The sequence below is a fragment of the Leptodactylus fuscus genome, chromosome 2 (genome assembly GCF_031893055.1).
Source record: "Leptodactylus fuscus isolate aLepFus1 chromosome 2, aLepFus1.hap2, whole genome shotgun sequence".
In the NCBI taxonomy this organism is placed as follows: domain Eukaryota; kingdom Metazoa; phylum Chordata; class Amphibia; order Anura; family Leptodactylidae; genus Leptodactylus; species Leptodactylus fuscus.
In genome coordinates this window covers 21122553-21143368 of record NC_134266.1, presented here as the reverse complement: position 1 = coordinate 21143368, position 20816 = coordinate 21122553, and the positions used below count along the sequence as shown (strand labels likewise).

Below are 20816 nucleotides of genomic sequence, written 5' to 3'. Positions count from 1 at the left end.
TCAACAAAGACCCCGACTAGCGCAGGGCATGGCTGATTTATGAAGCGGCTCCGGCCTCTCCATACAAATGGCGTCGATTCCATATGGCGGAGAACTGTCGTAGATTTCCAGGTATAACTCACACCAGCAAACTTGCATCAGCTATAATAAAAATGTTGAGCCAAGGCGTCCGCTGTGGCAGTAGTAGATTTTTTAAGCTAGCAGAAAGTAAGCGCATTGCCCGTTCCTCACGAAAGAAAAATCCCATTGGAATGAATGAAAGGCAGAAAATAAGTGGAATTCGATGCAGAATTTGGAATTTGCGGAATACAGTGACGTCTTCTCCAAATTCTGCATAGCAAGTTTAGCGTCAAATTCCTATGTGTGAACATAACCTAAGTATTTATATACTTTTATTTGTGTTCTAAGGAAAGGGGGTGACCAACATTTTTATTTGTTTTTTTATTTATTTAACTTTTTAATTTTTTGCTGTAATTTTTAGACTTCCCCCCTCACCTAACAGACTAACACTGGTCTATGTCCGACAACCCTGGGAGCCTTCAATAGAGGTCGCCATATTTAAACACCCCTCCTCTAGCCTTGTATTATGGCAAAAGTTGGGAAATGTTGGGTTAAATAAGTACAATTTGTAACCAAGCCCCCTACGGCTCTGTGAAAATGGCTGCCGTCAGAAGGGGTTAACCCAACGCGTTTTGCTGGATTTGCTTTTGGGCATTGATTTTACCTTCCAATCCTGAGGCTACAACCTTCAGAGTATTTGGTATTTTTTTTTAATATCGATTTTGTTAGTTCCATCAAATGGGGGTGAAAAAAACGCAAACTGTGCGACGTCTCTCACCTGCTGACAACATCGTCCTCCATACTGGAACGGATCCACAATGTTGGTTTTGTAAACTTCCTCTGATACCTTGAATTTAGGAGATGAAAAACAATTGAAAAACATCTAAAATAACTCAACAGTGCCCTCTGCTGGATCCACTGCCATTGTACACCACAGTGAAGCTTGTGAAGTCATACCGATGGGAATTGTAGCCAATTCTAGTCAATGGGGTCAATCACTGTTTGGGTCCCCTGATGAATCCAAACAATGGAGACGCTACTGTGAACCTTGCCTTACTAGGTCAATGGGAAATAGTTCCCATAGACCTGCATGCAATTGTCCTTAAAGAGACAACCATTGTGCAATACCACACACGACCTGAGCACAGGTGTGGCGCTGTTTCTGTTGGAAAGCACTATATTTGTACAAACCATGATGGATTCTGCATTGTCCCTCATTTCCAAGGATGCTGAAGAAATTGTCTCCGATACAAATACTTCTGAGAATTTAGAGACCATTATTTATTCATCATTTGGTTCCTATCCAAAGTAGCAGAAGGATTGGAGAGGCCACGAGGCAGCTGTCTGTGGCGCGTCCCAGCCAATTCGGTCTGGCATCAAACAGGATCACGCTGGAGATTGCTAAGCGTTACACAGGAAGCGCCATCACTTCTACACGACTGTCAGTAATCGCATATAAGACTTTTTTTTTTTTTTTTTCAGAGCTGCAATGTACAAGACTGTGCACAAGTTTTAGGCAGGTGTGGGGAAAATGCAGCAAAAGTAAGAATGTTCCAGAAATAGAAGGGTTAATTAACAAAATGAAGTGAATGAAGAAAAGAGAAATGTAAATCCCATCAATATTTGGTGTGACCTTTGTCCTTTGGAGGAGGCCCCCACAGCCCTGATCTGAACATCGAGTCTGTCTGGGATGACATGAAGAGACAGACGGATTGGAGCAAGCCTAGATCCACAGAAGATCTGTGCTTAGTTCTCCAAGATGGCGGGAACAATCTCCCTGCCGAGTTCTGCCAAAAACTGTCTGCAAGTATCAAGAAGAACTGATGGAAGGCAAAGGGCAAAGGTCACACCGAATATTGATGGTATTTATATTACTCTTTAATTCATTCACCTTATTTTGCTAATTGGCAATGTAACCACCCACTGTGTATCCTATTCTACCTATAGATTGTAACCACCAAGTGTGTAGCCTAATGTACTAACAGTGCAACCACCAAGTATATACCCTCACATACTGAGACACCGTACCCACCAAGTAGATATCATCATGTAGTGATAAATTGTAACCACCAAGTGTGTACTCTCACATACTGAGACAATGTAACCACCCTCTGTGTATCCTATTCTACCTATAGATTGTAACCACCAAGTGTATATATATTCATAAATCGAAAGGATGGCAACCATCATACTTTCCCTTGATATTGTCATAACCACCAAGGCAATTGCCTCTGAATGAGAAGAGTCCAAATTTGCTAGAATTCCTCCAGTGTGTGCCTCCTGTTTGTAACTGTCTGCGCTCCCAGTGGTCTCTGTATTGCCCCCCTTCCTTGGCCTACACCACCTTTGATTCGGTCTCGACTGTTTTAGAATATTAGGTTGTAATTTATAGACTTTTGTCATTTTGTAGCTTTTGAAGCATGCCGCCCATTGAGCTGTCTGAATGGAACAAATAAAAGCCATAAAGCTCTTTACTTTCAGGGGGTCCCCAGATGCAAGCTCAATATCAAAGGCCAGTTTATCCCAGTCATTGGCCTATATAACCACCTGGCCGGTGCCATTGGTGGGCGTGGGCAACTGTTGCCTGGATTGGACCCATTTTGGATTTGGAACTGTTTAAGGTGCCGGAGATCAGCGCTCCGGAGAACCCGGTGACAGATTGTCATTAAGTCAGATACTGTATCCATATTGATTCCTGTCCCTTCTGCATAAATGATCCTTATTCCACCACAGACGATCTGTCACATGGAGGACGAAAATATCTACTGCCCACTCTCTTCATCTTCAAGACGGAAACATAAGACTATTAGCGTCTTCCCATTCACATACTCCATTGGGTTCGCTGTGTACTCTCTCATTTCCTATATAACATTGACCCATTCCCTGTGTGTTTGCCTAAGATTCTTATCAGTAGTCAGAAGGGGAGGGGGCCGGGGGCGAACGAAAAGCCAATAAGCGGTCAAGAGCAAATAAACACTGTATTGGTGGAAGTTATTAAAGTACACAGTTTTTATAGGGACAGCATAGAGCGAAGGCGGATCCGGCCTCGCCCGGTCAGTAGGGGTTGTATGGTCAGGACTATAGATACAATGCAGAGATGGATGGCCGCACAGGCGACGAGGCTAACGCCACGTTATACGAGTTTTACTACGACTACGTGGATCCCGTTTCCTTTGATGAAAGTGAACTAAAGGCCAACAAATGTGAGTATGACATTGATTTGTACTCAGATGTAGCAGAGACGACTTTGTTAAAGGGACACCCTACCTACATCCTTACAATCTGGCTTGGTTATAGGTACAGGGTAGCCATGTTAAAAGGGGTTGTCCAGGATTTGGCTGTTTTCATCCAAAACGGTTCCCCGCCTGTCCTGAGCTTCTGTGGAGTGCTGCAGTGATGTGAATAGGACCGAGTTGCAATATCACACCTGAACTGTGGACAAGTGGGGTGCTGTTTTTGAGTAGTTACTGAGCTGAACTGCAATACCAGACACAGCCTATAGACAAGAGGGGCAGTGTTTAGTCAATATAAAACATATGACCCCTCTAAGTTCTCCTTGGTCATGTATAACAATAGCAGACCTACCGTTGCCCCTCATAAGGGTCTGCCCAATAGACAGTAAGGCTGGGTTCACAAATGTTCCCAAATCTGCTTAAGAAGTCCCTGCACATGGTTGATGGTTCTTTCTATTATCAGGCCGTTTCCCTTCATGTGTCCATGAACCACAATGACTTGACGTCCTCTTTCTTATTGAAACCAGTTCACATTATATGCATAATTCAGTGACGTGCTTTCTCTGCAGACTCCATTGTTATTGCCGTATGGGTTGGCCTCATTGCCTTTTCGGTGTTTTTGTTCCTGATATTACTGTACATGTCCAGGACGGACTCCCCTGGAGCCAGGTAAGAGGATTGTACATAGATGGAGTATATATATATATATATATATATATATATATATACCTGTATATATATATATATTTATGGCTGTTTTATGTTATTCCTTTATCTGGTTTACCGGACATGTTACCTTGTTATTTAAAGGGCTTGTCACCTTAACAACCCCTGTCCATCTGCCCAGCTAGGGTACATGGACGTCATACAGGGGTTCTCTTATTCGGGATTCTCTTCTATGAGCTGATTAGTTGCTAACATTTCACTTTCCATGTGACCCGTATCCTGTGTCCGTAGCCATATACCCCCATCAGACTCTGCACCATCCACATCAGTAAGACCTTTGCCTTGTAGCATCACAGAGGTTAGTTACACTTCATGTTACTAGGCCCTTAAAGGGGTTGTCCCATCACAAGGATCCTATCTACACTGCTAGTTTATGTGGATTTAAGACTTTTCCTAAATGCATTGCTTTATCAAAACTGCTTTGTTTGGCCGCTATTTCAATTTATTCACATCATTGTTTACACTCCGTTTCTATGGCCCTTGGGATTATCTGCTCATTTGTCAAGTGATGTAGCTGCCTGCTCTTGGGGGGGGGGGAGGAGGAGTTTCTCAGATAGGGGAGGTGAGAGCTCCGGGATTTCTGAGCTCTTATCAGTCGGTTTAATTGAATTTGGCTGATAAGGGCTGAGATAGGGAGTCCGTTACCTCTGTATGTAATGCAAACTGACTCAAATCCAGCTCTGCTACATCAGCTTCACACTGTGGTAATTCATTTACAACCAATCCCATGCAAATGAAACCCTGCCCACCAATGTGCTGAGAAAAGCAGGAAGTGAAGAGAGCACAACAGCCTGCAGGTTAGTGAACAAGTGTCATGGGAATACCCCTTTAATATAGTCAGATTTTTCCTCCCGTATATGGCCATATGCACCATTCCAACTGTGGGTGCTATGACCTGAACTTTCAGCACCAAAGAGGTTTTCTTGTTGGCCCGGCAGTATCTAACATGAGGCAAGATGAGTATCTCACTTCAGGCGGCGATGACAGTATTTATTATGGTGTCATTCAGACCAACCAAATCTGAAACGGAGCTGCCGTTATGCTCTGGAGTCTCTTCAGACCCCACAGTATAATGAGTGGCGGCCAAGGGGAGTTGATTAACTCCTTCCTGACTAGTACAGCGGATGCCGGGTGTTTAAACATGGCGGCCGCTCGGGAGCCGGGCTGATCGCGGGCATTAACCCCTCTCGCGCCTTGATGGATATGGGCGCCGCCATTTTGCGGGTGATCGCCGGCCTCTGGATCCCATTGCCATGACAGCGTGGAGCCTTGTGAAGGCCTTGTGAAGGCTCTCCAGCCTGTCATTCAGTTTTTTCCATTGCAGGCTACTCTATGTAGCCTGCAATAGAAGAGCTGGGTGTTTTTTTGCAATGCATTGTAATGCATTGCATTAGTGTTCAAGACCACTAGGAGTCTAATTAATGCAACACAAAGATTAAAATTTTTTTTAAAAAAATTAAAATATATAAAAAATTCAAATCACCCCCCCTTTCCCTAGAACACATATAAAAGTACTTAAATACTGTGAACCCATACATGTTAGGTAAAATATTTTTTCTATACGGTAAACGCAGTAACGGGGAAAAAATCTAAAGTGCCAAACCACCATTTTTTTTTTACTGTTTTGCCTCTGATAAAAATTTGAATAAAAAATGATCAAAGCAAAAGCAATTCCCCAAAATGGTAGAACGAAAACGTACACCCGACCCCGCAAAAAGAGACGCTCTATACATCCCCGTACATGGAAGTATAAAAAAGTAACCGGTGTCAGAATATGGCGACTTTTAGAAAAAAAAATTTGGGCACAGTTTTGGATTTTTGTTAAGGGGTTAAAATGTAAATAAAAGCCTATAAATTTGGTATCCCCGGAATCGTACCGAAACACAGAATACAGGGGACAGGTCATTTTTGGCTGCACAGTGAACGCCATAAAAACAAATCCCGTAAGAAAGTTGCACAAATGCATTTTTTCTTTAAATCCACCCCATTCTGAATTTTTTTCCAGCTTCCCAGTACATTATATAGAATAATTAATGAAGCTGGGTTTATGTCCCTGGCTTCTTCCAGTCACTGCCTGGGCACGTGTCGGGAGCTCAGTGACTTATCTCATTCAGGTGGCTTCAGTGCTGAGTGGCGCGCATGCGCAGTGGTAGCAAGCCTAGTCTTTTAAAGGGGCATGATAGGGCATTAATCCATTTCAATTTTCGCCTCAGGCAGCAAAAAGGCCAGAATTTGCCTTGGGTGTCTGGAAAATATTGAGAATGGTGTAAAAGAGAAGGACAACATCCACAGAAAGGGGATCCTTCAACTTATCGACAAAGACATAAAAGGGGGAGGTCAAGAATCCCAGTTCAGAATGGCAAAGGAAGTCTGACACACTACTCAATGGATCTCTCCAGTGGCGTAACTAGGAATGGCGGGGCCCCGTGGCGAACTTTTGACATGCCCCCCCCCTCCCTCCCCCCGACTGACACCAAAGACCTCGACCGACCCTCTCCTACGCATTCCTGCACATTCTATTATCCCCCATAGTGGCCCCTGCACACAGTATTATCCCCCATAGTGGCCCCTGCACGTTCTATTATCCCCCATAGTGGCCCCTGCACACAGTATTATGCCCCATAGTGGCCCCTGCACACAGTATTATGCCCATAGTGGCCCCTGCACACAGTATTATGCCCCATAGTGTCACCTGCACACAGTATTATCCCCCATAGTGTCTCCTGCACACAGTATTATGTCCCATAGTGGCCCCTGCACACAGTATTATGCCCCATAGTGTCCCCTGCACACAGTATTATGCCCCATAGTGTCCCCTGCACACAGTATTATGCCCCATAGTGTCCCCTGCACACAGTATTATCCCCCATAGTGGCTCCTGCACACAGTATTATGCCCCATAGTGTCCCCTGCACACAGTATTATCCCCCATAGTGGCCCCTGCACACAGTATTATGCCCCATAGTGGCCCCTGCACACAGTATTATCCCCCATAGTGGCCCCTGCACACAGTATAATGTCCCATAGTGGCCCCTGCACACAGTATTATGTCCCATAGTGGCTCCTGCACACAGTATTATGCCCCATAGTGGCCCCTGCACATAGTATTATCCCCCATAGTGGCCCCTGCACACAGTATTATCCCCCATAGTGGCCCCTGCACACAGTATTATGCCCCATAGTGGCCCCTGCACACAGTATTATCCCCCATAGTGGCCCCTGCACACAGTATTATGTCCCATAGTGGCCCCTGCACACAGTATTATGTCCCACTGGGACATAATACTTTTCAGACCCCAGAGTATAATAATCGGAGACCTGGGGGAATAAAAACATAAAAAACTACTGTTTCTTGCCTGTCCCCCGGCTCCTACGCTGTCTTCTCCGCTGCCGTCCTTGTTCAATTACGTCGGACGTCACATGACCTGGGACGCAGGCTGGGTTCATGTGACGTCAGAGATGTCAGAAAGGATGTCAGGAAGGAGGCCTGGCAGGATCGTGGAGAGGTAAGTAACAGTGTCTTTTATGTTTCTTACCTCTCCCGGTCCGCCAATCATTATACATATAATGATAGCCGCGGTAGCGGCTATCACCGGGCCCCTAAGGTTCTGGGCCCTGTGGCAGCAATGTTTTAGGCTCCCTTTAAGACAGACTATTACACCCCCCTTTAGAGATTACGGAGAATTTCTGAGGGTCGCTTCTGTTTCCATTCCTTGGTCACTTGCCAGCTCTCGCTTGGTCTCGGCACACACGGCTTTGATGCCGACCTCTCTCTATTAATACATTCTTAACCATTCTTTTATTTGATTTATTCGCTCTCGACAGTTTTCCAGATCAATGTTTTTCCACTCAGCAGCTTGAGATAAGCGAAAGGAAGTGACATTAGAAGGCCTTGTCGGGCGCTCGTGATGTTCACATTTCAATCCGGAGCTTTATTTAGCGCTCATTATGGCTGGATATAGATTGGGCCTGGCGCTATTTTAGGACCTACATTAGCGGCACAGGTGCCGAGCCGCCCGGCAGCTTGTAGTGTAAACTGTTACTGGAGCGGAGATTACAGTCTGTTCTAGAACATTCTCTGCCATTCCATATTCACCTTCATAATACCGTATTATTATTTGTAGGCAGAATTTTACAATCAGCGTGAGGCCATATTGACCCATTCACCCATAGTGGCCAATGGGCAAATGGAGGTTATACTCCCTACTACGTGTGACCATTAGCCATTGCAGGTTGAAAGGACTGTGGGAGTGGCACTGGCTGCATCACCTCACCTTATTTTTGTTGATATCTTAAATGATGATGGTGGTAAGAGGTGATTTTTTTTTTAACAGCCTAGATGGTGGGAAAGTCATTGAAACATCCGACCTTCTTCGCTTAGTCTAATGATGCGCCCCCTCTCCACTGGGCAAAATGTCTTCGAGTTCATCAAAGAAACGTGGCTTGCAGTCAATGATCTCTCACCAAGAGGTACACTACCCAAAAGTAGCCTCTGAAAGCCTTTTTTAATTTTTTTATAGGGCAGTGGTGGAAGCACTTTTACGCCCTCTTGTGGTCTAATCAGACCACACCTGTTATCATTTACATATCTGCAGGATGAGTTTTGCAGCAATCTGACATATCTTTTTTGGGGGCGGTATTTTTATTTCTTTTACCTTCTCTCTGTCCACTACGAGATTTGCCTTCTGTCCGCTTAGATTCAGCTGTGCCATACAAGCTCCAAATTTCATCCAGCCATTGGCTGAACACGTTGTAAGCATCACGCATGTTAATCAAACGACTGGGGACGAGCTTAGCAAAGTCACTTTCAGGCTGCGTTTTTCTCTACAGACTTTCTGCCCTTATTATATCTATACGAAAATCTCCAGCGTTTCACAGGTATAACTGATGTGCTCCGATTTTAGAAAACGTAGCTTTTCCACTGCAGATTTTTTTCTGCAGTGTTTGGATGGGATTAGTCAGAATTAGAGATGAGCGAGTAGTACTCGATCGAGTAGGTAATCGATCGAATACTACGGTATTCGAAATACTTGATCGAGTACCACTCGCTGTTCGAATGTAAAAGTTCGATGCAGAACCAGCGTTGATTGGCAGAATGCTATACAGTCGGCCAATCAACGCTGGTTCTTCTCCTACCTTTAGAAGTCTTCTCCATGCAGCTTCCCCGCGGCGTCTTCCGCCTCTTCATTCACTCTGCCAGGCATCGGGCCTGGGCAGAGCCGACTGCGCATGTCCGCTTGTAGTGCGTGTAGTGAATGAAGAACCGGTAGACGCCGCGGGGAAGCTGCACGGAGAAGACTGCTCGGAGGATCCAGCCGACCCTCACTCGTGGACTTGGTAAGTATAATTTGATCGAACGTTGCCTACCCCTGAAACGAGCATTTTCCCCCCATAGACTATAATAGGGTTCGATATTCGATTTGAGTAGTCGAATATTGAGGGACTACTCGAAACGAATATCGAATCTTGAACATTTTACTGTTCGCTCATCTCTAGTCAGAATCTCATTCACTTTGCAGGTGATGTAAAACGCAGAGTTTTTGCAACGTGGAGCTTCAGCTTTACAGTTCAGATACCGCTGGCACATACTTGAGCCTACTTTTGCATACAGTATGTTTTGAAGTTTTTGAAACGCCATACACGCTTTTTGTATAGAGAATTGAAGAGTATAGGATTACTCCAATTTGTATGGTACGGTCTAGCTGAGGATGCATATCCTATGTGATAAACTGGTAGAATATCTGCATGAAAGTTTTGGATATAGTTACCACAAGCTAAAGATCCATGCACATAACCACTGGGGGCAGCGTTCATCATGACAGGCAGTCAGATGACATCAGAAGACATTCCGTGTAGAAGCTCCATCCGTTCCAATAACACGGAGCACAATTGGACCTGCTCTATAATCATCCATGTTATCAGAATGGAATAGATCCAATAGCCCCATAGATGTGAACGCCCCATGGCATGCCCTATGATATCATCCAGTGGTATTCTGTGATGCCCCATAACCCAGATGCACACTCGTTGTGTCCGTGAAAACCAAGTAAAACTGACTATAAATAAGAGGTCGGAACCCACAGGTTTTTAATGTATTGGCTGTTATGCTCATGTGGCCTCTAACTCTCCGCTCCATTGGAGGGGGGCACAGTTCTCTAAACCACTTTGAAGGCCAGTTCACACGGAGTTAACGCGCTCGCATTCTGGCACGTATACACGTGTCAGAATGTGAGCGCTCAAAACAGATCCCATTCATTTCAATCGGTCGTTACGTAATTTTGCAGCCGCTATACGCCCGTAACGACCCATTGAAATGAATGGGATCTGTTTTGAGCGTTCACATTCTGACACGTGTACACGTGCCAGAAGGCGAGCGCGTTAACTCCGTGTGAACTGGCCCTAAGACTTTGCAGGAGGCTACAGAGTGGACTGACTTTTACCCCCTTCCTAATTCTGACATACATGTTATTGACAGTTTCACAGCCCGGAGAAACCATTTGGCTCGTGTTACTGGAACCCAAGAAGCCACGAGAGAAAATCCCGAATATCGCCAATGCCCAAACTAAAATGGAAGGGCTAAAAAATAAAAACGTAAGTAATGACAAAACATGGATACCATTTTTTTTTTTTTCCTTTTATATGAAGAAACTTTCTGTGAAGATGGAAGTAGAAAAACCAACCAAGCTCCGTGAGCCTCTTCCAGCAGCCAATGTAGAGTAGTATTCATTAGGCAACATGCGTGTAGCCAGGCCGTGACTGAACCGCACATGGATGCGTGTGCTGCCGGTCTTTCCAAAGCCCCATTCACTGTACTCAGTGAGGCTGAGATGCAAAACGAACTGGTCTAGGATCTGTCCTGAGCTTTTGTCTTGGGTTCACTGCTGCAAATACGGGCCTGTGTTGAGGTCTCCGTTACTTCATGTTGCTGTCCATACTAGTGGTCATGTTTCTGCACCGCTTCACTCCAGGACTGATTTCTCTTTCCATAACCCATGTGGGATCTCTTTCCCATGGTGCTAAGGACTGTGTGATTTCCCGCTCCCTCCTCCTGCAGAGTATGCAGTAAGTGCTCTCCTCCTCACTTTACACCAGGACACAGACTGTGTCATTGATTCCCAACGGGCATGTGCTCTCCTTCTATCTGTACTGCCATATTGTACAGTCTGTGCAGATTAGAGATAGAGCTATAAGGATACATACAGCAAATTTTTCATTTAAAGTGAGTCTTCAAAATTATCAGGCTTTAATACAGTTTATTAAACATTTGGTGTTTGTTTTTGTTTTTTTATATGATCATTATAAAAAAAAAAATAGAAATATTTCAATTTTTACACATAATAGATGGACTTTCCTTTTGTTTAGGATCGGGATATTTGCTCCATCTCCTTCTAGTGACTGTATTGCAACGTGCCATAAAGCGCACACACATCCTGCTGTGCTGTCCATACATAGTGCTTGTCTTCAATATGGCTGCTGTTCATATCAAATACATTGGGTTAAATTGACTAATAGTGTATAATATTTATTCAGTGTAAACTGATGCTCCGAATTTATCACCGTGGCTAGTAGAGATTTTTGGCTGTGCCAAAATGTTAGATATATTTTTATGGAACTTATTTTTGAATGAACGGTCTATGGGATAGGTCATCAAATGGAGATCAGCAGGGATCCAACACTTGGGACTGCCAGAGATCTACTTTTTGAAGTGGCAGCAACGCTCCCTAAGCTCCACTTCATAGGCCACGTAATGTCACGTTCATCGGTCTGTTCCCTGTTCATTCGTATTCAAGTCTATAGAATGATTATTCCCGACACGAGGAAGAGAAGGCACTTGGGAAGATACTAAATATCTGAGGCTTTATCCCGACCATAGTGACACTGTGCAGAATGTCTGCTACATACAGACACAAAGCGCAGTCCACACCCAGCTCCGAGTCACCACCTGTATAGTTCATGAGCCCAAAGTATATCAGGTTTTAACTTTAGGGTAACACAATAGAGAGCCTCCTACACAAAGACACAATGGCCGCTTTCTCTGCCATCCTCTTTTTTCGTACAGGCGTCTTTTCTTTTGGTTGTGATATATCCAGATCCGCTGCTTCGCATATCAACTTCACATGACTCTTGAATGTAACAGGAGCGTCGGCGCTGAGCCAGATATCCCCAATGTAAAGGAACGCCAGGAAACTCTGGGCAGCTGGAAGAGGAGACAAATAATTCATTATTGGATTTTTAATTGGTAACTACTATGTAAGTTTAAAGAGGACCTTTCACCATCTCCAACTCTCTGTATCCTTCAATAGGCTCCAATCCCCTGATTTCAGCACAGTTGAAATTTTTTCTCTTGTCCCCACCGTTCCTGAGCAATTGGTGCTGAGTAGGCTAACTAGGTCTCCTACTGTCAGATGGGCGGTGGCAGACTACCTACTACAGCTCAGGACTGCCCACCTGACGGTAGGGAGCTTAATTAGCATATTGGGTGATGAAACAAATGGAAATGATTACTCAGGAATGGTGGGGTCTAAAGAAAAAAACAATTCCAGCTGCACCATTGAAGGGTACAAAGAGTTAGGGTAAGTTCACCCGGGGTTTTTTAGTCCCGCCTCAGGTTCTGGACCAAAATACGAGTAGCTGCGATTGGATGCCGCTGCAGCGCACTGGTATCCAGTCGCGCCCTCCGGATGAATGGGCCTAGTCGGGAATGTCTTCAGGTGGACGTCGCGAGGCGAATCTGCCTGAAAGAATGAGCATCTCGCATTTTTTTCTGGGAGTCGGAACAAACGGCTCCCGGAAAAAAAGAACTGACCGGCTCCCATTGATTTCAACGGGAGCCGTCTTTTTGGTCAGGATTTCGAGGCAGATACGGCCTCAAAATCCTGACCAATAAACCCCGTGTGAACTTACCCATAGAGTTGGTGAATGGTCCCCTTTGATTCTTTTAAAGGGTTTGTTCCATAGTAACAACCTCTAATCTAACCAGAGAACAGGTCATGAGCTAGAATCCCATCCACTTTGCAGGGACAGTAAAATGTCTTGTTTTTTTGCCGTGGCGTTTCTGCCGCAGCCAAACCAAGGAGGTTACATGGGGACCCTGGTCGCAACGAGTCTTCCACCAGTAACCCACCATATCAACCCAGTTCCTGCAGGGTCATGTGATTTGAATGGCGTTTTCCATTATGATTTAGTGCCGTAGGGGGTTGGGTTTTGGCGACAACCTCCATTTAAAAGGTATTGTAAATTGCTATTTACCAATTGACAACTTTGCACAGTTATTATATAGTCGTGGAGAGAAGTGTTATACATGGCGCCACTTTCCAAGTGATCTATATGGTGCGGTATAAACAATATAATTCTATGATGTCCCTGGCATTTATCGGGTGCCATTCCTGTAGCATGTCCATGTACACGATGCTCAGTTCCTTGTGTTCAGTGATCCAGTCAATGCCATATACTGCCCCCACATAGTATATACCAGCAGTTGCCCTATGCAGTACCCACCTTTCTGTTTGTCATCTGCATTGTCACCAGGCAGGAGACAAAGCTCCTTCACAGCATCCAGGGAAACGTCCTTACTGACATTCTGACTCTCGATCAGGTTCATCATAACTTGGTTAGACAAATCCAAAAATTCTGGTGAGGAGTCGCAGCTCTCCCAGACTCGGTAGAAGAGTTTATAGAGGGTGCTCCTCAGCACCCCGTCCTTCAGGAGTTCTCCTACTATACGGTGACATGGTAAGATACAAGTTTTGAGCCAGTGCAGAGAAGCACACAGATCCTGGACGCTTCCCGTGCGCTTGCCCTCTACCGCCATTATCCACTTGGTGACTAGGCAGGCGGTGGCACACACCAGGTCATCGCTGGTGGTGTCCTCGTCCTCGGCCGTGTCCTCTGTGGTGGTCCTCATGTCCATCTCATCGGTGATTTCTTCTTTTTTCTTTGCAGAGTCCATAAAAGTAGGTTCCCAGTGTATCAATATGGATTTCATGTGATGTTTGGATTCTTCAAGACATGAGACGTCTGGTACGGCCGCCTCTACTTCAGCTTCGAGTTTCTTCTTCAGATGCCGAGGACCTAGCTGTCTGAACTTCTCTTTAATAGAGCCTGCAAAATAGAAGAAAGGATCACTAGAAGAATGTTAGATGTAGTCGAAAACCTAAATTACTGCTTAAGTTTTCATTGCTGAAGTTGACGGGGTTGCCCAATATCTCTCCCGCCTGATCTGATGTTGTGGAGAGAGACTGCTGCATGTCCAGCAACTTTCCGACACCCGGCGAGTGTGGTACTGGTTACGTCAGCACCTGCGTCCTTATAGGCAACAGCGTCTCTTGGCCAATGTCATATAAGACAGCAGAGAGGGCCCGGACTTACCCCCAGGATCTGTCATTAATAAGTGAGGGCTCCAATACCTGAGACCTATGCTGATCAGCTGCAGCCAATGACGTCACGTATATCAGTCACATGGTACAGCTGCAAGTGAATGGCAATTAGCTGCAATACCAGGCACAGCCCCTAGGCAAAATATGGTGCTGGACCTGGTATTGAGTGAACAATCACCTGAACACCTGAATTTGGTGGTTCCTAGTGTTGGACCTCCACCGATCACATATTGATAACCTATTCCCTAGGGATAGGTCATCGATAAGTAAGTTCTGGAGAAGCCCTTTACAGGCGTATTCACATGTCAGTATTCTGCGCAGTATTTTACATCAGTATTTATAAGCCAAAACCAGAAGAGGGTACAAAACACAGAAGAGGTGCAACTCCTTCCATTATACCTGTACATAGATTTTGGCATAAAAAAACAGATTCAAGCAGAATATTGCCATGTGAACACGGCCTTAAAGGGAACAATTTTATAATAAAGCAACCGGGGTCATTTAACTTAAGGCTGGCACTGGAGTCTCTGAAATGAAAACGGTTTAGGTGAGAAATGCACATTATAAATCTAAGAATGTTGTCATATGGCTCCACCTTCTCTGACATCACTTCCTGCTCTGTTGTAATTGGCTGAGGTTGCTTATCACTGACTTCCTGTTCTTCCCACCTCCTATAAGCACTCATTTCCCTTTATTGGAGGCAGAATTTTGGCAAAATCTTGCTTACACGCAACATATTAAGTCATTCCTTTTTTCACTAACCACACCCCTTTCCCACTAAGCCAACCCCCTATTGAGTAAATCAAAATCATAAAACATAAGCCAGATTTTTAAGCGAACAGATATTGGTAATAATGCCAGCTCTCAGTTCCAGTTCATTGTTTCTCCAGCATTTGGTGCTCTGTATTAGGTGTAGAGTGCAGGAAGTGGGCGGCAGAACAGGAAGTCGGCGAGGTGCGCCCTCAGCCAATCGCTGCAGAGCAATGACAAATGTAGGCGGGGTGGCGCCGAGTGACCTACAGAAGTTCTACAGTGTACAGAGCACCTTGAAAACTTGTACTTGGACAAATAATACCCCTGATATATTAAATGCCCCTAGAATTACCCTCTTACTACACGTTATACTAATCCTAAAGCATGGCTGGGTGTTTAACTTTAAGAATGGCAAATAAAGAGAAGCTAAAATTCAATGAAGTGTAAAAATTGCCTTTGACGATGACAAGATGACAAACTTGCGATTGATGGAACTGAAGATAGAGCGGGGTCTATATTTAGCGCTCCATTCACCCACGCCGTGCAGAACACATTGAAGTTCTTGTACTCGCCGAGATCTTTTCTTGCTACTTCTCAGTCAATTCTCATCCCACATAACACTCTGCAGATGGTAAACCTTGTCGTCTAGGTCATAGCGCCTCGGCTGCAGAAATCATTGTACTCCCATCTCATTAATGGAAATTCAGTACTCTGAATGGGAAGTGGAGTCCGGGATGAATGAAACTCCTATCTATGAATTACACTCACAATGGAGGCCTTCGCTGTATACAGGAGAGTAGTCACAGGGTAATTATAGAGTACAATAATGGAGGGGGAAATCAATATTTAAGAACAGAACAGACTTGTAGATCTGCTTCTGGGAAAGCTGAGTGAGCCTGAGATGAATGAAACTCCTATATATGAATTACGTAATGGAGGCCTTCACTGTATAAAGGGTAGTCATCACATGATAAGTATAGATTAAGGGGATCATCATTCAAGAAAAGCACAAACCTGTATATCTGCTTCTGGGAGAGATGGGTGATAATAAATAACTAGGGTGACTACAACCGCTGGGACCCCCACTGATCATAAGAATTGGGATCCTGAGGCCCCTGCTTGACTAGAGCAGCGGTCACATATGTACACTACCAAGCCATTCAATTCTGTGTAGCAGTCACATACAGATGAATAAGGAAGCAGTGAGCGAAGACCCCGTTCTCTTGATCATGGAGGTCCCACCTGTCAGACCGCCACTAACCAGACACCCATATCCTGTGGATGGGGGATTGTTTAATTTGATGTCACCCCCCTTTAAAGGGGATCTTTCACCAATGCCTTCTCTTTTGCACCACTCTACCGATTCTGATAAAACTGAATTTTTTTCTCTTGCCCCCGCCATTCCTGAGTAAACATTTTTGTTCAACACAATTGAGCTTTTTATTGTCAGGTGGGCGGTCCCTGTCTGTCTGCTCCAGCCATGGACTGCCCATATGAGAGAGAACCTAACTGGGTGCTAAAATTAACAGCACTGATTACTCAGGAACGGTGGGGGCTAGAGAAAAAATTCCAACTGCATGAGAATGAATGGTGCGGCACCTACGAAAGGTTGCAAAGCGGTGGAACTGGTGGAGGTGGAGAAATGTCCGCCTTAAGCGTGGTCATAAGTCTCACACAGAGTCGTCTGACTGTCACCTTAATGCCTAACAATGCTCACCCCCCCTCCCCATTCCATGGATATGAAGCAATACATTTACACACTTACTTTTCAGCTCCTTGACTCGGTATTCCTTAGCCAGGCTGTTCAGTTTCTCCTGCAGATCCAGGTCTTTCTCAATAACGCTCCACTTTTGCAGCAGTAACAGCGCTTTACTGCTTGACAAAACCTGCCGGTTGATTACAAAGCGTCCCATTGCTCTGAAGGCCTCCAGGATTCTTCTGCGGTATCTCAGAACTGAGCTCAAGGTCCCAAAATACTGGTTAATGTGGACGCCATCTAAGTTTGTCCTGAGTATGAAAAAATAACAATGTATAGAAAAGATCACTACAGGGGGCAACACGGTGGCTCAGTGGTTAGGACTGCAGTCTTGCAGCGCTGGAGTCCTGGGTTCGAATCCTGCCAGGAAGAACATCTGCAAGGAGTTTGTATGTTCTCCCCGTGTTTGCGTGGATTTCCTCCCATTCTACAAAGACATACTGATAGTGCATACAGTAGTGGTGTTTGTCATGCAGGGAACTCCATTGCAAAAATGTTAGTATCTACGCCTCCCAGGCTCTTGTCCTCTGTGTTCACCATGCTGTACACTGCAGCTCTGCTCGCACACATACAATGATCTTTCCTCAACATTTCCATTCCAAACATGAAATCCTCAATATCAAGGGGCAAATGGCGACTTACCTAATGTGTCTGAGCAGGATCATCAGCACGGAAAGGAACTCGTTCACCAAGTGCAGAGGCAGGAACTTTTCTTGTTCTCCGGCTTTCTCTTCTTCTTCTTTAGACTTGGTCTTTTCTTTATTCCCAAGATTTGTAAACCACAAGTTGTGGAGTAAGGTTATTACCGTGCCCAGGAGCTTATTCTCCACATACCTGCCAATACGGAATAAGGAGATCCATTACAATGGGGTCCGGCGGTCTCTGGATGTAACCACAATTGTAGCGGTCTGCTAGTCCGTTGTTCTAATCCTCAGACGTGCTAGAACAAAGGATAGCTTGACCTTGGCATCAACTAGCTGTGTGGCCCCTTCATTCACAGGAATGGCGGGGGTCTCATCCCAACAACCATTAAGGGATAGCACTTTATGACATGGGACTGCCCTATTGACTTCATTGGAGCTGCGCTGCTGTACCCAAAACCCACCTAAAGTTTGCACGGGGAGTGTGAAAATAATACCAGGATCCGCACTGCTGATCTCTGGGGGCCCAGGTGTCAGAATCTCACAGACTCACTACTGATGGCCTATCATAATGTTAGACCATCAATATCACAAACTGGACCACTCCTTTAAGTACTTCTTCATTTTCAGGCATTGGAAGGTTTCTTAAAGACTTTGTGCCCCTTTGCACCTATTTCACTGTAACATTGAAGAGACTTGTAAGCAGCAATAGCTCACCAAGCCAGGCCGCCGAGAAGGAGGACAAAAAGGGTTAGACCATCTATATATGGTGGGGGGCTGACACCTGGGAGCACTGCCGTGCTCACAAGTACTGCGGCCTCTTCTTTGTGCCGATGATCACGTTCATCATTCACACGATAGACAAGTAGTTTAGTCCCATTTAAAGGGATCCTATTATTTATATTCAATTTTGTCTGCCTATCACGTAGGAATAGCCTTAAGAAAAGGCTATTCTTCTCCTACCGTTAGATGTCTTCTCCGGGCCGGTATATAATTCGGATTTCGTCAGTATGCAAATGAGTTCTCTCCCAGTGATGCGAGAGAACTCTCCAGCGCCGCCTCCATCTTCTTCAGGAACGAGTCTTCTTCGCATCTTCTTCCTTGGGCCTAGGTCAAAGCCGACTGCGTATGCCCGCCCACCACATGAAAATGGCTGCTTACACAGTATCGTAAGCGGCCATTTTCTTGTGGCCAGCAGACATGCGCAGTCGGCTGCCTGAGGCCTAGAAGTTTGAAATCACAACTGGAAGAAGACGCAAAGAGAGGCCATTCCAGAAGAAAATGGAGGCGGCGCAGGAGAGTTCTCTCGCAACATTGGGGAGTCCCCACAATGCTGCAAGAGAACTCATTTGCATACCGACGAAGACCGAACAGCAGCCCGGAGAAGACATCTAAAGGTAAGAGAAGAATAGCCTTTCTTAAGGCAATTCCTACATGATAGACAGAAAAAAATTGAGCTTAAATGATAGAACCCCTTTAAGTGAATAAGGCTCAGCTGCAGTACCAAGCACAGCCACTATACAATGTATAGCGCTGTGCTTGGTAGTCAGGAAAGTCAGCCCAGCCCAGCCCAGCCCCCACCCCTGAATGTTGCAGTTTTTCACCGATATTGTGGGACTCACTGGTGTCAGACCCCCACTGACCACATAATGATGACCTATCCAAGTCCACGAAAACCCCCTTTAAGCACAGAAATTTGGAGGGAAAGAACATGAAACCTAGAGAATGCCTTCTGAGCTCTGAACTTGCGGCTTCACAAGCAGACACGTTAGAAGGAGCAGCTATAGATAAATCACTAGTGACTCTTTGACCTCTCAAAGATATCGAAAAAAAAAAAAAATTTCCATAGGAAAGATGCAAATTCTTTTAAGAAAGATTACTGGGGTGATGCAGCGTCCTTAGAACATACCACTTTCCCAGTATATTCTGTATCCAGGTTAGAAGGCTGTGGTCTCTGATCAGTTCATAAGATGCTTTAGAGATTTTAGAGGCCTTCATAAAAACATCCAAGACAAGAGACTGCAAGGGAAAAAGGAATAGGAACATCAAGAAACCATAAACTCTGTACAAGAGAGTCATGAACCTGTATGAAGAAGAGTCCATCAGTCCTAAGACCTAGAACCCCCAAATATCTAATAGCATATCATTACCTGAGACGTCTCATCAGACAGTGGGCTGTTGTAGTAACACATGATGACCATGAAGAGTCGCTGGTAGTCATACAGCTCGTAGCAATACTTATCCCTCATACCCTCACTCAGTAATGACAGAATCCATTCACGCTCCACCTTATGCTGGTCAGGGAAAGAAATTAAATAACATGTCAAGAATCAAAGATGAGCTGGCTGGCTACCTGCAGTCAACACTAGAGGGAGCTCAAGAGCTTAGTGCATACAGAACAGCATTCCATTAACGGCAACTTGCCTCTATGTCTGAGCTGTAGAACAGTCTGTAGAAATCTGGAACTTTCCTCATGTCCAAGTATTCATGAGTCAACAGGAACCTGGTTGTGCGGATGTACATGTGCTCCTCTGCGCCGGAGACAAGAAACGCTGTTATATCACCACCCTACCTATTATATATCATATGGAGGGACCGTCCCGTCATTACAATACCTGGTTTGAGGAGCACCTGGGCAGCTCTGGCGCCATAAAGACTCAAAGCGAACGATAGCCTGACGTTCTCCTGGCGGATACCGTTCTTCACAACGTTTAGTAGACACTGCAGCTGGAAAGGAACACGAGCGTTAAGTCTATGTACGATAGAGTAGTTCAGTTCTGTGCAGATTTATTTCTATTACAGAGCTCCAAATCTACAGTCAAGATTTAGTAGAAAAAAAAAAATTCAGTTTGTCTGCAGCCACCACTAGAGGGAGCTTATTGTGTCACTATTACATGCATTAAAGCTCCATCTAGTGGTGGCTGTAGGAAGTCAGAACATCACGCTTTAAAGGGAACCCGTTAGGACAAACACTTTAAGATCCAGATCCAGAAGTATATCTGGAGGTCACAGTCCTTACCTGCTGCTTATCTCTGAAGCGTGCCCCTTCCATGTGCGAGATGAAGGAGCCCAGGATGTAATAAGCGGCTGCTCGCATGTTGTGATCGTAACTACTGAGTGCGGCAAACGTCAGCCCCAGAGCATTCATCTCCACAAACTTCACACAGTCCACCACCAGCTCTGCAGGAGAGACACAGAAATGGTCAAGCGTGGCTGGATCAGCTGATCGGTGCAGGGTCTGGGATACTGATGAGCTATCCTATACATAGGT

The 20816-nt window shown here is 45.1% G+C and overlaps 2 protein-coding genes across 2 annotated transcripts in view; one reads left to right on the top strand and one right to left on the bottom strand.

Annotated features, from left to right (window-relative positions):
* Positions 1–3157: 3157 nt before the first annotated feature.
* Positions 3158–14047, top strand: MRAP (melanocortin 2 receptor accessory protein). Its single transcript, XM_075266376.1, has 4 exons — positions 3158–3263; positions 3863–3962; positions 10495–10610; positions 13962–14047. Exons 1-3 carry the CDS (start codon positions 3158–3160, stop codon positions 10583–10585), a joined length of 297 nt encoding a protein of 98 aa, XP_075122477.1. The 3' UTR covers positions 10586–10610; positions 13962–14047.
* URB1 (URB1 ribosome biogenesis factor) overlaps positions 11266–20816 on the bottom strand; it is a 50933-nt gene continuing 41382 nt past the window's right edge. Inside the window, exons 31-39 of the mRNA XM_075263517.1 lie at positions 20565–20725; positions 20161–20272; positions 19970–20076; positions 19696–19839; positions 19455–19564; positions 17547–17738; positions 16914–17155; positions 13518–14120; positions 11266–12216 (exon numbers count right to left, since the gene is read on the bottom strand). Coding sequence (XP_075119618.1) covers positions 12002–12216; positions 13518–14120; positions 16914–17155; positions 17547–17738; positions 19455–19564; positions 19696–19839; positions 19970–20076; positions 20161–20272; positions 20565–20725 — 1886 coding nt within the window. The 3' untranslated portion in view covers positions 11266–12001. The remainder of the gene's footprint in view (positions 12217–13517; positions 14121–16913; positions 17156–17546; positions 17739–19454; positions 19565–19695; positions 19840–19969; positions 20077–20160; positions 20273–20564; positions 20726–20816) is intronic.

Bases quoted from the DNA above. Each gene is read 5' to 3' on its own strand.
- MRAP (XM_075266376.1), top strand. From the start codon at position 3,158: ATGGATGGCCGCACAGGCGACGAGGCTAACGCCACGTTATACGAGTTT. The intron at 3,264-3,862 runs GTGAGTATGACA...CTTTCTCTGCAG, and splicing joins TGAACTAAAGGCCAACAAAT to ACTCCATTGTTATTGCCGTA. The intron at 3,963-10,494 runs GTAAGAGGATTG...TGTTATTGACAG, and splicing joins ACGGACTCCCCTGGAGCCAG to TTTCACAGCCCGGAGAAACC.